An 18,202-nucleotide genomic window follows, 5' to 3' on the forward strand; every position below is an offset into this window, starting at 1 on the left:
TGCTTTTTCCAAGTCAATGAAGGCAAAAAATATGTATTTCTTTACCCTTCTAAGTTTTTTCTCAGGAACTAATTGAAAGCCGAGTATTTAGTAATGAGAAAATTTGTGCAAGTAATGAGGGTTAGCCTATTTAAAATGGAATGGGCATTGATTCTAATGTTTGTAGCACTGATATAAATGATGAAATATTGGTTGATAGTAGGAATGGGGCTATGAACATCCTGGAATTTTATGTGACAATGAATCGGTTAATGAAGATGGACTGAGTGGGAGCAGGAGGACAGCACTATTGATGGTTGCCCTGACGATGAAACTGAAAGCCATGTGTTCTGGAATGATGAATATTTAGTTCTGGATGGGGATATTAATTGAAACTGGTTGGGAAAAGAAGAGACTGAATATATTAATGACTCGATACCATATGCTAAGGTTCATAAAAGTTTGCTACCAGAGGAGTTGTATAAACTGAAGTTCAAAATAGCCAGAAAACAGGCAGAATTAGGAGGAGAACAATATATTTTGGATCATTTAATGAATTATTTGATAGAGATTATATGAGGGAAAATGTAAGGATATATATATAACAGAGGAACAGAGTAGAAAGGAGATAGAACATGATCTATTTAAGGAAAAGAGGTTAAATAGCAAAATGGTTGTAAAGATTCAGCCAGTTATAGGTATTAAAGTCAAAAAATGGGAGAGGGGCACTATTGGATTTGAGTTCAAATATTTCAGCTGTATCTGAATACTTCTGGAAGCAGGTTAGAAGCAAAGAACTGGTGGAACTGTCTGTTACTGGTGTAAAGATTAGAACAGCAACAGGAGCTCGTACTAAGCCCATCAATAAGGAAATCTTGTTGGAATTAGGGATCAATAGTCATCATTTCAATATAAGTTGTTTTTTAGTCTCAAATTTAGCAATGACTGTTATATTGAGCAGAGATTTCTTGTGAAAGTATGATTGTAGTTTCATAAGGAGAATTTGGTGCTGGAGGGTGCCGGAAAAAATTAGTTTCAAAAATGAATTAAAAGAGAAGAGGCAATGGCTCACTTACAGAGAAAGAAGAGGAGGAAAGTAAAGAGGAATGTGTGAGAGAGCAAATGTATGATAAGTGAAATGAGTCATTTATGTGGGGAAAAATATGATGAAATTTACTGATTTGTTATATAGATACAGACGTGTTTTCAGACAGATGGGAGAAGTTTGTCAATTTTGAGTATTAATTGAAAATGATTCCATATAAAGTAATAAATACAAAAGAATTTTCTATTGCTGTGCAGATAATGGGGCAGCAAGGGCCAGCATGAAGAAGTTGTTGGAGTGGATGCAGACGAGTGGATATGACTGGACGTGGATGTGCGCACCACGTGTATGTCCATCATGCAACATACCAGTTCAGAGTGTAGTGCACTCACAGTGGAGCAGCAAGTGTTGGGTGTGGAAAGCTGTATGACAACAAAGTTGTGGAAACAGTGTAGTCAGTTGTTTGGTGAGAAGTTTAATAATGTCAAATAGCCAGCAAAGAGTGTCATGCAATGCTTAGTCTGAAAATGATGTCAGACAGGATCTGTTTTGAACAAGACAAAAAATAGTGTGAAACATGCCTGCACACCAGAAAATGTGGCTACAGTACAACAGGAAATGCTTTAGAGTTCTACCAAATCAACCTGACACCTGCTGCAAGAGACCAGCATATCACATCGATCATGTGGGCAAAGACTCCATCTGGACCTGTACATGTATCCCTACTGAGTTTCTGTTGTTCATCATTAAAACCAGAAGATGCTCCTCGGTGCCTCCAGTTTATGAGTGGCTGTCCACTGAGATAACAATGAATGGATCCATTCCTTATGTCTGATGAAACCTGGTTTCACCTGAGAGGTTATGTCAACTCACAGAATCACAGGTTCTGAGCAATGGAAAATTGAAATAATTTCTATGAAACACCATCCCGTGATCAGAAGGTTGGGATTTGGTGTGCAGTATCTACTCACTGCCTTATTGGTCCCACCTTCTTTCATCAGATGCTGACTTCAGCACATTACATTGCCAACATTTTGAAACCATTTGTGGCAGTATTAATGGAGGAAGAAAAGACCCACAGTTACATCCAACAGGATGGAGCAACTGCCCATACAGCTGGTTCAACCTTGGGAGTACATTTACACAATCTTCATGCCTGACAGAGTTATTAGCAGAGATCAGCCTGGTCATGGCCCTAGCTGGTCCCCCAAGTAACCTGATCTGTCAGGGTGTGATTACTTAGTGTGGGAAATGCTCAAGTCTAAGGTGTTTTCCCGGGTTCCCGGGTTCGATTCCCAGCGGGGTCAGGAATTTTCTCTGCCTCATGATGACTGGGTGTTGTGTGATGTCCTTAGGTTAGTTAGGTTTAAGTAGTTCTAAGTTCTAGGGGACTGATGACCATAGATGTTAAGTCCCATAGTGCTCAGAGCCATTTGAACCATTAAGGTGTTTTACCGAAACCCTCATAGTATTCAAGGACTGCAGCAGAACATTTTGGATGAGCTTGCAGTAATTTCAGAAGTCCAGCTTCAATCCATCCTCAGCAACTTGCTGACCAAGGCCCAAAAGTGCCATTAGATGAATGGTGGTCACTTTCAACATCTGCTATGGTCAGGTTAGTATTGTATTTCCTTTCCTCTGCTGTCTCTTTTTTTACCCTGGAACTCTGTCCTCTGGCTCATTTTCATTTGTCCCACCCAGTAGTATCTGGAAGAAGTGAATACTATAATCCTATTGTAATTGTTAAAAAAAGAAGATGGATCTGTGAGAATTGTATTAGATGCAAGGAAGTTACTTAAAGTAATAGTTAAGGAGAATGGTCAGCCTTAAAACATGAACAAACTAACACAGAATTTCAGTAATGTAACATCCATGTTGAGTGTAAACCTAACCTCAGTATTCTGGCAAGTTCCATTAGCTGAAAAAAAATCTGAAAGTATACAGGCTTTTTGAGTACCATTTGGATTACCAGTATCAGTAGCTGTGTTTGTCAGAGATTTAAATCATGTCATTAATAATGAATGGATGAAGAGAATGATGGTTGTATGTCAGTGATGTCTTAATTACCTGTAGCACATGGGATGAACATTGTAAGCTGCTTGAAGATGTGTTCAGAGCAATTCATAAAGCAGTATGACTATTAAGTTCAGTAAATGTGAACTTGTCCAGGCAGAATTAACATTCTTACGACACCAGCTGACAACTGAATGGAATATGCTAAACCAAGGAGAGATCAGAGCTACTGCAGAATGTAGGATACCTAGGAATAGTAAACAATTAAAATCTTTCTTTGTACTGTGCTCTTTGTGTAGGAAACTTATTCATGATTACAGTTTAAATTCACCAAATCTATGTAAATTACTGAAGAGTAATGTAACATGTCATTGGACAGTTGACTGTGATACAGAATTTGAGGCTATAAAAAAAGCAGCTTGTGTAACAGCTATATAGTATACTATCCAGATATGACTTTACCATTTTGTATTGCAATTGATAGCTCAGATTATGGGGTAGGAGCAGATTATTACCAAGAAAAGAACTTGGTAAATGGAGAGACTGAACACAGGTCAATGGAATTTGCAAATGGGATGCTGACTTAGCCCGAATTAATGTATGGGATCTCTGAGAAAGAATTATTAGCAGTAATATTTGGGTTTGAGAAATGTAGTGTATATTTAGAGGGAAGAAAGATGATGGTACTTACTGATCACAAAGCCTTGCACTAACTGCAAGCATGTGAACTGATGAATAACAGATTTATGAGATGGGCCATGTTCCTACAATTTGATTAGAATATTAGATATATTGAAGATATGGAGAATAATGTAGCTGATGCCTTGTGATGGCTGTCATCAAAGAAGAAAAACTGTGGGAAGGAAATGGAGGAGAGAGAGTTTCAAATGCTGTACACAAAGGGTGTAGAGGAAGAAAAGGAAATAAATTCAACATGTAGAAACATGAGGCAGCTAAAGAGTGGTGACGAGAAACAGGAATTTATTGAAGTTAACTTTGGGTGCAAGGTGTATGAGAAAACTAAAGGGTATTAAAAAATTTTAGGGGATACTACTTATATGCAAATCATTGGATAAGGAGGAATGGAAGCTGAGTTTCACAGATGATTACAAAGAAACTTTAATTAATTGTATTTACCACAGTCAACTACATTATGGTTCACAAAAATGTTTAGAGGTCATGCAGGAATATGCTGACATCATGCACTAGGTGTCAAATGGTAAAATATAGCATGGTAGCAGCATGGAGGGAAATGCAAAACATTATATGAAACACTATAGATGAGCTAATGCACTCAATCTCTTTTGACCATTAGCAGATGCTCATGGAGGAATTAAATACATTTTAGTAGCAGTTGGTATTTTCTCAAAATTTGTCAGATTACATTCCTTGAGAATGGCCACAAATAAGAGCAAAATTAATAAATTAGAGAAAGATTATTTAGTAAATGTCACAAGGCCAGAACAGGTGTTGTCTGATAATGCAACACAGTTTGTTTCATGTAAGTGGTATATTTAAAGGTAAGGGATAAAACAATAAGACTATTGCTATACCATCTGGGTAATGATCTACCATCTGAGTAATGATCCTGCTGAAAGAGACACAGGGGAGCTGCTTGGCAAGTTGTGCAGAACATATTGTAGCAAAAAGCACAGTGCACAGGTAGGATACGTATCAGCATCTGAGGACTTAAAGAATACAGGAAAGAGTTATCATACAGGTTTTTCTCCATAAGAATTGATGAAGGTTGAGAGGTCAGAGGACCTCACTGCTGAAAAAATAGAATTTCCACCAAAACAGACCGGATGAATCAGGAAAGAGAAATGTTATGTGAATGGCAAAAAGAGCATTAGAAAGAAAAAGGCATGATGGAAGACACATAGAACCTAAATTCGAATGAGGAGATGAAGTAGAGTCAAACTAAAACAAAAATAAAGTATTCTTGATGGAGAGATCAGAAAAATTGTTTTAGTTATATCATGGACCATCTGGGGTTTTTGAGTGTAGTTCCTCAAGCACATATTGGTTAATGTACCCCATATCAAAGAAACAATTAGGTTAAGAAACATGACAGAGTTAAAATTATATCCTGAAAAATAGTGCAGGGAATCAGATGTATAATAATTAGCCATTTTTGTAATGTTGAAATTCTTTTAGGCATGTCACTGTGTAAAGCTAGTAGTCACAGATGATGTGAAGGTGTCAAAAGTCTTTTCTGTATTGGAAATGAAACCTAATTTGTATAATGTCCATATGTGTTAGATGTGAAGGAGTGAGGAAAGTAAATGCAGAAGCAAGGAGGAAATCTGAAGATTGTTTGTTTAGCAAAATAGTCACTTAAAAAAGAATTAATGTTTGGTTTTCATTAAATTTGTTGATGCGGCTATGGCACCTGGAATTAAAACTGGTGGTGGAGGTAGGACTGTTGCTGGGATTAGTCATGTGAGACATTGCAGTGAAGGGTAAATAGTAGAGGTATACAGAGGCATGCATTTATATAGTATGTATTTTGTGATTGTTACCTAGGGATGGGCTCATACAGTTTGATCATGTGAGAGGGAGATGGGGAGGGAGGGGGGAAGGGGGGGGGCATGGGTCTACCTGAGGAATCATGGATTTTGGAAATTTCTTGTCTTGGCAGATGGGTTGGCTGGTAATAGATATGCATCACTGCTGGCTGTAAACAAGAGAGAGTGGAAGACAATCTACAGTGAACTTATGCAAGAACCGACTATCTCAACTCAAAGGGATCATTCACGACATAGAGTTCCAGTGAAATTAGTGTTGGTGTAATATGAAAGAAGTGCTCATAAATGACAAATGAACTAGTAATTATATATCTAAAAACAAAGGCCTTTGAATATGTCTGCTTGTGTCTGTATATGTGTGGATGGATATGTGTGTGTGTGTGTGCGAGTGTATACCTGTCCTTTTTTCCCTCTAAGGTGAGTCTTTCCACTCCCGGGATTGGAATGACTCCTTACCCTCTCCCTTAAAACCCACATCCTTTCGGCTTTCCCTCTCCTTCCCTCTTTCCTGACGAAGCAACCATTGGTTGCGAAAGCTTTAAGTTTGTGTGTATGTTTGTGTTTGTTTGTGTGTCTATCGACCTGCCAGCGCTTTCTTTTGGTAAGTCACATCATCTTTGTTTTTAGATATATTTTTCCCACGTGGAATGTTTCCCTCTATTATATTCATATCATGAACTAGTAATTATAATAGACATAACTGAATGATTTGATTTAGAGATAGTTCATGTGAGTGTCATTTATGTTTATGCATATATTTAATCCGTGCAGAGTTTTTTATTTTACCACAATAATTCCCATACGCATGTTTTGGCACAAGTAGAAATTAGGCATATTTAAGAATGACAGATATTCAATTGGTGCTACACTTAATCACATGTAGCAGGCCAATATGATTCAGAGTGAGGGTATGTAACACTACAGGCTGTGGGTTTATATGCATAAATTAATCATGAGATACAAAGGGCTGAGTGACATAGTTGGTGACTATGATTGAGCTGGTAGTTATGACTGAGCCACAGCTGGGTGTGCAGCTGCATCCAGGAAATCCTGCATCTTTAGGTACACCAAATAGCTAAGTGTCATATGAAATGCTAACATATAAAGTCCAATAAAGTCACCACCAACAATGTAATACAGATATTATCTATGTTATTAATGTTTAGGTGTGTTGTTTACAGTAAAATTCTTGTGACTCCATATCTTTCATCAAACAAAAAAAAAAAAAAAAAAAAAATCATAATATAAAAGTTGTGTCAAGGCAAAGAGTCTGCCAAAATTACACCCAAAGATTAGCCTCTGCATTGTTATTCTTATTGTTTATGTGTATTAGTAAGACAGTGAAGTAAAATAATGTTGTGCAATCATCATTTGACTACACCAGTAACCTATAATCATGAGGAAATACCCTGTAAATTTGACTAGTTTCCTGCAGTTTCAATTCATAGTGTGAAAGGCAGTATATAAAATACAGCTTTGGCTGGGTGTAGAATTAATCTGTTAAACTGTATAATAATGAAATGTAAAACTAGTGTGGAGATCTATTGTATGTGTTTAACCTAAAATATGTTTAAAAATTGTAATTAATTTCAATTGTTGTCTAGGAGTTAAATGCTGATATAACTCACGTAGTGGCAATATGATCAAGTTGTGGAGGGAGAAAACAGTGCAGATTCACAGGCTTTTGTTTGTGTTCATCATGAGGATAAGAAATGTGTGACCTATGAGCAGCTGGTATTATCATGTGATAACATGGTCAACAGTTTGGACTTATTCATTCTTGATGCGCCAGTTGGAATTGTGAAGACATGTTCATTTATTGAGTTAGCTCGAACAAATGTTGCTGACCTTTATATTAGACTATGTGAACCTGATAACTATGAGGAATTAATTGATATTAGTGTGCCTTTGCAAAAGCAAAACACTGCATGTGAAGAAATTGTAGCACTGCTTTTACTTAATCATTTATTAGCTGCGAACATTAGTCTCTGCACAGCCAACATCAGAGGAAATGTGTTTTGACTGAAATAAAACTGAACTTGTATCAGCATACACCATTGTCCAAATGTACCATTCTCAGGTTAATTGATGTTTTCATAGTCAGATGTGCTTTAAATAATTAATTGAGTGTTTATAAGCTGGTGCATTATTTATTGCGTTAGTATAGGACTCAAAATAATGGGAACAACCAAATTCCTGTGCAGATGAGTGATCTAACAGGTTGTGCACTTGCCCTCTGGTAACATCACAACTCGCATACCAACTCTCCAGCTTTATGTTTCTTTGCCTTTATCATATCAAATGCTGATAACATTGTATGATGATATACCACCTCACAAGGGGACAACCCATTATTTGAGTATACTTTTCAATTATAGGCTGACACAAAATACTTTAGATATATATTCCAGTCAATCTGGTGTAGATATACAAGGGTTGAATGAAAAGTAATGGCACCTACTTCAGAAATTGGGTTTGGATGGGAATATTTTAATAAATCAAATGCAGAAATAATCCTTAGAATGTGGTCTTTAATTACCAATATTCACTTTTCCACATAATCAACAGCCAATTGGATACATTTCTGCCAATGATGAACAAGTTTTCTGAAGCTGTCATGGAACAAGTCGACACTCTGTTTCTGCAACCACAGTCTCACAGTTCACTCAATGTCTTCATCAGAAACATAGTGACATCCCCACAGATCGTCTTTCATTATCGGGAACAGATGGAAGTCAGACGGTGTTAAATCTGGACTGTATGGAGGTGAGATTCAGTCTCTGAAGTTTTGCTGTGGTGACAGACAGGATCTGTTTTGAACAAGAAGTGTGTGGTTTGGCATTGTCATGCTGCAGGAAAACATTTCCCTTTTCCTTTCAGACCCTTGTTAGCCGTTGTTTCAGAGTTTGCAGTGTTGTGATGTAATGCTCTGAATTTATCATTGTTTCACATTCAAGGAAATCAACATAGATAGCACCATCTACATCCAAGAATACTGTGGCCTCAATTTTTCCAGGTGAGGGCTGCGTCTTGAATTTCTTTTTTGGGGGCGAGTGTTTGTGCAGATATTCCATAGGCCAACATTTTGTCTCTGGGTCATAGTGGTGCACCCACTTTTCATCTCCTGTCACAATTGAATGGAGAAAGGCATCACCTTCATTCTCATAATGTGAGAGGAGTTCCTGGCAAATTTCAAGCCTGTGCGCTTTCATTTCAGGAGTCAGTATCCGGGATACCCATCAGGCACAGATCTTCCGATAGCCAAGCAAAGCAATCATGAAACCCACACCTTCTTGTGAAATGCCAATTGTGCTTGCAGTCTCTCTCTGAGTGATATGACAATCATCCTGAATCAATCTGTCAACATTTTTCTTGTGAAACTTGGTGGTTGCTGTCACAGGACATCCAACTCTTTGTTTGTCATGCAGGTCAGATGTTCCCATCTCAACATCTTTAAACTTACTTGCACAACAACGCACAGTACTCACATCAACACAATCACCATAAACTACTTTGATTCTCTGATGAATCTCCTTTGGGATGACACCTCCTGCTGTCAAGAATTCAATGACTGCGTATTACAGACTGTCTGCGCAGGTTTCCATACTTTACACTCTAACTACACAACAGTTCAATGCTAAGGCTTTGCGCCAACTGGAGCTATAGAGAAGAGGCTACAGAAAAAGCCAGTACCTGCCACATACCAATGCTGCCAACTGTTGAGGAGTTATGAAGGTGGAGGTATTACTTTTCAGTCAACCCTTGTATATTCCAGTCAATATGATGTGCATTCACATAGTAATTTAACATTTTCCTTGTTATTCTATGTACCTATTCAGTTCTACTACTGGCCTGTGGATGAAGAGGACTTCTTCTTATCTTCTTCATGTACAATAACCAACACAGCTTCTTCAATATGTCAGACATGAAATTTGCAGGCCAGCCCATTATCATGTCTGGTACTCCAAATGTCAACATCCAGCTGTTAACCATTGCTTGTGTGACTGTCACTACCTGCTGGTTCAGTGTAGTAGGCATCTCCACATACTTATAAAAAAGACCTATTAATGTTAATAAGGATCAGTTTCCTGCTGAATGGTCCTAATACATCAGTCCCATATGTTTCAAATGGTTTCGATGCTTTTGGTATTCTGTGCAATGGTACTTGTTTACGATTCAACTCAGCTCGATGGGCACACGGTACAGAATTTCTAACATATTGATCTGCATCTGCTTTCTTCCCACTCCATCAGTATCTCTCAGCCACTCCCAGGTTTGTTGCTCTGCACCCTCGATGACCAGATAACTTGTAATCGTGTGCTTCCTTTGGAGTCCCTTCCTTAAACTTCACTGGTGCCACTATCCATAGCCCTAGATTTGTTTTGTGGCAGAACAGTCCATTACATCTGCTAAACTGCAATTGTGTCCTCTACTGTTTACAGTCACTGTCAGTGCTCTTTGCTGCTTACCAATCCACAAGGCTATGGCCCGGAATTTTCAACACTGCTACTTCCCTGCTTAATCAAGTGCTTCTTCCCCGGCTGATGTACTACTTCATAGTCAAACTTACTAAGTGTTAGGTCCCATCTTGTCAGCCTGATAGGTGTGTCCTTCAGTCTCAATACCATTTCAGAGCAATGTGGTCAGTGACTACCTGAAATTTTTTCCATGAAGATAACATCTAAAATATGTGGCATCATACATGAGGCTCAACATCTCCGGCATTCAGCTGTCTTGTTGTATAGACTACACAATGCTCTTCATTATTAATCTCTTGGTCTAAAACATACCCCAGAGCATGAGAAGATGTGTCACATGAGAAGATAAACTCCTTTACAAAGTCTGGAAATACTACAACAAGCCTGGATGTCAAAACTCTTTTTAATTCTTCAAATGTACACTGACATACTTCTGTGCACATGAATGCCACACCGTTCCTTAGCCACTGTCTATGTGGTTGTGGTATGTCAGCAAAATCTTTCAACAGTTTTCTGTAGTAACTTGAGAATCCCAAAAAAGATTGCAGTTCCTCAGTTGATTTAGGGACTGTGAACTCTCATACAGATTGGACTAGTCTTGGGTCTGTCCTCACTCTTTCTTTACTAATTACATGGTTTAAAACCATACCTCTTCCAATGCAAAATGACACTTCTCTGCACTCAGTGTCAGACAAACAGTACTCAACTTCTGAAACATTTCCTTCATACATGCTGCTTGATGTCTGTTGAGAATACAGTGATATCGTCTAAGTAAACTAGATACTGGCACAGTTTCAAACCTCTAAACACTCTGTCTGTAAACTCCGAAATGCCGCAGGCACATTTTTTCAATCCAAATGACATTAACTTGAACTGAAAGTGCCTCAACAGTACTGAAAATGCTGTCTTCTGTTGGTCTTCAGAATTCAAATTCACTGTCAGAAAGTATCGACACTGTCCCAAGTAATCAATGGTCTCAGTAATGGTTATGATCTCACAGGTGACAATAATCACAGCAGAACTTGCACTGGCAGACTATCCATAGACTGTTTTGGTATAACCATGATTCCTGCACCCCATGGACTGCTACTCTCTTCTATTATTCCATGAGCTAACTACTGGTTAACAAAATGTACCATGGGAAATAATGAGTGGAGTGCATGAGATACGACCAGCTGCCACCTGGACAGGAACTGGTCATGCCACTGGGGCTGACCTAGAATAGAAAGCTGCATCATAGCACTAAAGGGGAGGGGGGGGGGGTCTTAGTGTGTAGAGCTGTTGCCCTTCCTTGGCTTCTGCTGGCAGGTCCATGTGGCGTCCTTGTCTGGTACAGCCCCATTGTCTGCTTAGAGCTGAGAGACTAAGAATCATTTTATTACAATAATATCCAGTACTTACAGTTTGCAGCAGCACACTTGTGCATATGTGTCACTACCACTCACATATCCTAAAACATGACTGCTACTGTCAGAGTGGAAATGTGTCTCACTGCTTGCTATGCTAGTCTGTGCAGTACCTCTGAGTTTGCTGTTTCAGCAAGCTAATGTGCCTCGCAAAATTGTATTCATCTTGTTGAATTATTAGATGACATCATCCCACACTCACCTGCTGTCAATGTTGTTGCTATATACTGCTCAGGCTCACACTAATATGCCCATATATGGTCGATATGTGACAAGATTTTGAAGAAATTTGAGACAAACTTATAGGATCATAACAAGTTTGTATAGCTTATACACTATGTGATCAAAAGTATCCAAACACCCCCAAAAACATACTTTTTTCCTATCAGCTGCATTGTACTGCCACCTACTGCCAAGTACTCCATATCAGCTACCTCAGTAGTCATTAGACATTGTGAGAACAGAATGGGGTGCTCTGCAGAAATCACATACTTCTAATGTGGTCAGGTATTTGGGTGTCACTTGTGTCATACATCTGTACGGGAGTTTTCCACACTCCTAAACATCCCTAGGTACACTGTTTCTGATGTGATAGTGAAGTGGAAATGTGAAGGGATAGATACAGCACAAAAGCATACAGGCCAACCTTGTCTGTTGACTGACGTAGATCGCCAATAGTTGAAGAGAGTTGTAATGTGTAATAGGCAGGCATCTATCCAGACCATCACACAGGAATTCCAAATTGCATCAGGATCCGCTGCAAGTACTATGACAGTCAGGTGGGAGATGAGTGAACTTGGATTTCATGGTCGAGCGGCTGCTCATAAGCCACACATCACTCTGGTAAATGCCAAATGATGCCTTGCTTGGTGTAAGGAGCGTAAACATTGGATGATGGAACAGTGGAGAAACATTGTGTGGAGTGACAAATCATGGCACACAATGTGGCAATCCAATGGCAGGCTGTGGGTATGGCAAATACCCGGTGAACGTCATCTGCCCATGTGTGTACGCCAACAGTAAAATTCAGAGGTGGTGGTGTATGGTGTTGCCATGTTTTTCATGGAGGGGGCTTGCACTCCTTGTTGTTTTCCTTGGCACTATCACAGCACTGGCGTACATTGATGTTTTAAGCACCTTCTTACTTCCCACTGTTAAGGAGCAATTTGGAGATGGCGACTGCATCTTTCAGCACGATCGAGCACATGTTCATAAGGCACGACCTGTGACGGAGTGGTTACATGACAGTAACATCCCTGTAATGGACTGGCTTGCACAGTGTCCTGACCTGAATTCTATAGAACACCTTTGGGATGTTTTGGAACACTGACTTCATGCCAGGCCTCACTGGAAAACGTCAATACCTCCCTCAGTGCAGCACTCTATGAAGAATGGACTGCCATTCCCCAAGAAACCTTCCAGCACTTAATTGAACGTATGCCTTTGGGAATGGAAGCTGTCATCAAGGCTACAAGTGGTCCAACACAATATTGAATTTCAGCATTACCGATGGAGGGTGCCACAAACTTGTAAGTCATTTTCAGCCAGGTGTCTGGATACTTTTGATCACACAGTGTATGCAGAAGACATGTTCAGGTCACTTAAAAGGGAATCTGTGGAAGAAAGGGGACAATGTTCTCCTAAAATGCTGCTGGATAATGCTAGAGAACTGTGCAAAGTTTCTGCTACCTCCTTCATATACCTTACCCAGCAAACATGAATGTAAGATAAAAGCACACTTTTGTTTCTCCATCACACCATATATGAACAGAACAGCACAAGGAAAATCTAATACTGGTTTGAAGTATTCCTTGGTATGCAATAAACAGTGGCTTGCAGACTATACATGCAGCAGCAAATCAAATTAAACATTTCACTGCATGCAAAATTGTATGAAAGTCTTCTGGAAACAATTCAAGATTAACATTCCTTCAAAAGGAAATGAATCTGCAGTAGACAAAATGGAAACAACATCATTGCCATGGTCCTGATTTCAGCTGAAAGTTTGTTAAGTGTTACATAATGACATAATGTCTGTGTAGTAAATGTTGTGTGCACAGTGTTTGGTAATGCTGGGATTGTTTCTGCTATAAGATCATAATGAAGTATCTGCCCAAACCTTGTCAAAATAGATCGAAAGGTATGAAAATCCCAGTATAAGGGGTATTACTAAATTCCCTTTGCAAGCTTTCAGACCTTATAGTGTGGACCACATGTTGCTTCCATGACTCTTGTTGCTTGTCACCTGGCTCCACTTACAAGTAGGCCTCAGTGTGTCAACCACTGACACTAACACAGATCCGATAGCTCTCTATTGTATTCTGGTACACACAACACTGTTCTCAGATCCTCCAGCATCCACCACACAAATAAACTGTGCCAGTAGGCCTTCCATAAGTCCCATAGAGGTCTTATAAATCAAATATTTCAAGTGACCCCACAGGTAGTAATCTACCAGGTTCAAGTTGGGAGAATGTACAGGCCAAACACATGCGTTACTTGCTCAAACTGTTGGTCCATATGATCTCAGACCACACATGGAAAAATCGGTAGTGTGCCATCATGTCGAAACCACATGCAGTGGCACACTTTCCAAGTGGCCATGCAGTATGCTGTCAAGACAAGTATGTAGTGACAAGATGTGGTGGAAGACATGGACCAATCACATGTCCATTCAGGAACTCTGCCCAAATATTCAGAACATATCATTCCTGAAACCCATGGGAGTGTGCAGTGTGCAGGTTTCCATGAGCCCAAACATGACTGTTGTGGGAACTGAGAACATCTTCCCTGGAGAACTTGGCTTCAAATGTGAAAAGAGTCTGCCATGGGAAGTTGGGCCCATACATAAAACAGTGCAAGAACCACCTGCAGAATGGGGCTTTTGATGCAAACTCCTGTGGCTGCACTGCTGTACCTTATGGCAGTGGCACAGAGGCAGCTGCTGCTCATGCAGAATATGCCAGACAGTTAGGTGATTCACATTCAGTCTACCTACTATGTTTCTGGTCCTAATTGTCACATCCTCCTCCACTACATGGAGTAAGGCATCTTCAGCCTTGGGTGTATGATGCTGCCTTGGAGCACCACAGTCAACTTTGCTGATGGTGAATATACTCAGCCCTGGGGCCCATTGGTACACTGTACTAAAGAGGGAGCGCATACATGTCTGGAAATGTGGAAAATGCATTGCATACAACTTACAAGTACCCCCCCCCCCCCCCCCAACCACCGCCACCAAATTGCACTGAACTTCATCATATAAGCACATCATATCTGCATATTGAACAGACTTGTAGTTCATCAAGGTCAGCAGTAACACATTGAAAATGAAATGTACATACAACTTGCATTCTGTACTGTAGTGAATGATTGCTACTGTACAGTTATACAGTATGAACAAATATCGCAAGCACAAGACTGGGTACAAACCTCTATAGGTGAGCAAAGTATGAAGAAAGACCACAAGCACAACAGTAGGTACAAACCTCTTTGGGGAGATCGCAAACTCAACTGAATGGCAGGTAAACAAACCTGAAATGGGTGTGGGACATCAGGTGATAGGTGGTTGGTAACATGTGTAATAATATAGTCAGTTGCATCAAACTTATGTTGTGGCATTTTGCTCATAGCAGGAAAAAAGTACAGTTCTGCACATGATTTTCTATGCTAAATTTGAAAATCTGGGTCTCCACTACAAGTCCTCAGTGTCTTTATTGGACATTTAGTTACATGTTGTTGTTGTGGTCTTCAGTCCTGAGACTGGTTTGATGCAGCTCTCCATGCTACTCTATCCTGTGTAAGCTTTTTCATCTCCCAGTACCTACTGCAGCCTACATCCTTCTGAATCTGCTTAGTGTATTCATCTCTTGGTCTCCCTCTATGATTTTTACCCTCCATGCTGCCCTCCAGTACTAAATTGGTGATCCCTTGATGCCTCAGAACATGTTCTACCAACCGATCCCTTCTTCTGGTCAAGTTGTGCCACAAACTCCTCTTCCCCCCCAATTCTATTCAATACATCCTCATTAGTTATGTAACCTACCCACCTAATCTTCAGCATTCTTCTGTAGCACCACATTTCAAACGCTTCTATTCTCTTCTTGTATAAACTATTTATCATCCACGTTTCACTTCCATAGATGGCTACACTCCATACAAATACTTTCAGAAAAGACTTCCTGACACTTAAATCTATACTCGATGTTAACAAATTTCTCTTCTTCAGAAACGCTTTCCTTGCCATTGCCAGTCTACATTTTATATCCTCTCTACTTTGACCTTCATCAGTTATTTTGCTCCCCAAATAGCAAAACTCATTTACTACTTTAAGTGTCTCATTTCCTAATCTAATTCCCTTAGCATCACCCGAATTAATTCGACTGCATTCCATTATCCTTGTTTTGCTTTTGTTGATGTTCATCTTATACCCTCCTTTCAAGATGCTGTCCATTCTGTTCAACTGCTCTTCCAAGTCTTTTGCTGTCTCTGACAGAATTACAATGTCATCGGCGAACCTCAAAGTTTTTATTTCTTTTCCATGGATTTTAATACCTACTCCAAATTTTTCTTTTGTTTCCTTTACTGCTTGCTCAATATACAGATCGAATAGCAACGGGGAGATGCTACAACCCTATCTCACCCCCTTCCCAACCACTGCTTCCCTTTCATGTCCCTCGACTCTTATAACCGCCATCTGGTTTCTGTACAAATTGTAAATAGCCTTTCGCTCCCTGTATTTTACCCCTGCCACCTTCAGTATTCGAAACAGAGTATTCCAGTCAACATTGTCAAAAGCTTTCTCGAAGTCTACAAATGCTAGAAATGTAGGTTTGTCTTCCCTTAATCTTTCTTCTAAGATAAGTCGTAGGGTCAGTATTGCCTCACGTGTTCCAACATTTCTACGGCATCCAAACTGATCATCCCTGAGGTCAGCTTCTACCAGTTTTTCCATTCGTCTGTAAACAATTCGCGTTAGTATTTTGCAGCTGTGACTTATTAAACTCATAGTTCGGTAATTTTCACATCTGTCAACACCTGCTTTCTTTGGGATTGGAATTATTATTTTCTTCTTGAAGTCTGAGGGGATTTCGCCAGTCTCATACATCTTGCTCACCAGATGGTAGAGTTTTGTCAGGACTGGCTCTTCCAAGGCTGTCAGTGGTTCTAATGGAATGTTGTCTACTCCCGGGGCCTTGTTTTGACTTAGGTCTTTCAGTGCTCTGTCAAACTCTTCACGCAGTATCATATCTCCCATTTCATCTTCATCTACATCCTCTTCCATTTCCATAATATTGTCCTCAAGAACATCACCCCTGTATAGACCCTCTATATACTCCTTCCACCTTTCTGCTTTCCCTTCTTTGCTTAGAACTGGGTTTCCATCTCTATTCTTGATATTCATACAAGTGGTTCTCTTTTCTCCACAGGTCTCTTTAATTTTCCTTTAGGCAGTATCTATCTTACCCCTCATGAGATAAGTGAGATAGTTGCATAGTGTATATTAATTATGATTTTGTTGTTGTTTGATTTTTGTTCTTAAACTGTAACACCATGGTGTGTCTATTATCCTAAATGTGATCCATAGATGAATAAACCTACTACTACTAACACCACCACTACTACTACAAAATCACAACCAATCACCTTTTCTGCTTATGACAGGCTAATGTGACCTAAAATACTGTAAAACTCATGTTCACTCAGATGGTCTGTAATTGTTATTATCAACTGTATATATTCAGCCTATATAGTGGCACATTCTGCCAAGTGTGCTGTATTTTATTTTATGCTTCTTCTTTTATGATGAAAAACTTTTTTGATGTATTTTGGCACCCTTTTCTGATTTTCATTAATTTTATTTCATTACTTAAATAAAGCACTTTTTATATTTAACTGCAGTTTTAAGTTTAATCACTCATTTTTGTATTGTTCAATTTGCATGATTAAATTCTTAATATAATTACAGGTGGCACAGTTCTGATGTGTTGCAGCAATACAATATCAAGAGAAGCTGTAAGAAATGCTCCAGTGGAAACAATGTATTTGCAAATTTGGAATGCCAGAACTGACCATATATTCCAGAACATAACTGTCAGAGCAGTACATATTAAATTATTTGAAGCTGCAATTGAAGAAGGTGCATTCAAGGGCTCAGAGGATATTGAAACACTGGATATAACAGACAGCCATTTTGGGCATATGAAAAGGATGGATCTGATATTTGAAGGTCTTCATAAGCTTAAAGCTCTGTATTTGGACAACAATGGAATCACAACATGGGATACCACTGATACTGGTAATTTTTTCCAGTATTTTACTAATTCAACTTTTGTCTTCAATTACTGCTTAGAAGTTTTCCAAATATAGCACAAAATCATACATTCATTCATTTGCATTTGTTCATGTGACACCTCACACAAATAGAAGTCAAGTCATTGATTCATTGTGTTCAATAGAAGGTACTAAATTCATGTTTGGAAGAAGCAGGATTCAAATCCCCATCCAGTAAGGCAGAGTGATGTTCTCCATCGTTCCCTGGAATTGATTAAAGCTAATGCCAGGATGGTTCCTTGAAAAAACACAGCAGATTTCCTTCCTCATCATTATCCTTGCACTCCTTCCCTAACAGTCTCGTCATCCAATAGGACCTTAAGATTAATCTTCCTTTTTAGGTCTGCAGCTCTCACAATGAAGGAGAACTTTTCAGAGATGTGAAATGAGTGAAGGTACCTTCTAATTAAGTGTAGCATA

The 18,202-nt window shown here is 39.2% G+C and overlaps 2 protein-coding genes across 4 annotated transcripts in view; one reads left to right on the plus strand and one right to left on the minus strand.

The window, feature by feature from the left end:
- Positions 1–18,202, minus strand: part of LOC126203195 (dynein axonemal intermediate chain 7-like) — a 764,826-nt gene that overhangs the window by 371,858 nt on the left and 374,766 nt on the right. The gene's annotated exons all lie outside the window — the stretch shown is intronic.
- Positions 1–18,202, plus strand: part of LOC126203194 (toll-like receptor 13) — a 224,740-nt gene that overhangs the window by 91,207 nt on the left and 115,331 nt on the right. For all 3 annotated transcript variants that reach the window (XM_049937436.1, XM_049937437.1, XM_049937438.1), the window contains one exon: positions 17,418–17,747. In XM_049937436.1, coding sequence (XP_049793393.1) covers positions 17,418–17,747 — 330 coding nt within the window. The remainder of the gene's footprint in view (positions 1–17,417; positions 17,748–18,202) is intronic.

The sequence above is a fragment of the Schistocerca nitens genome, chromosome 9 (genome assembly GCF_023898315.1).
Source record: "Schistocerca nitens isolate TAMUIC-IGC-003100 chromosome 9, iqSchNite1.1, whole genome shotgun sequence".
Classification (NCBI taxonomy): Eukaryota; Metazoa; Arthropoda; class Insecta; order Orthoptera; family Acrididae; genus Schistocerca; species Schistocerca nitens.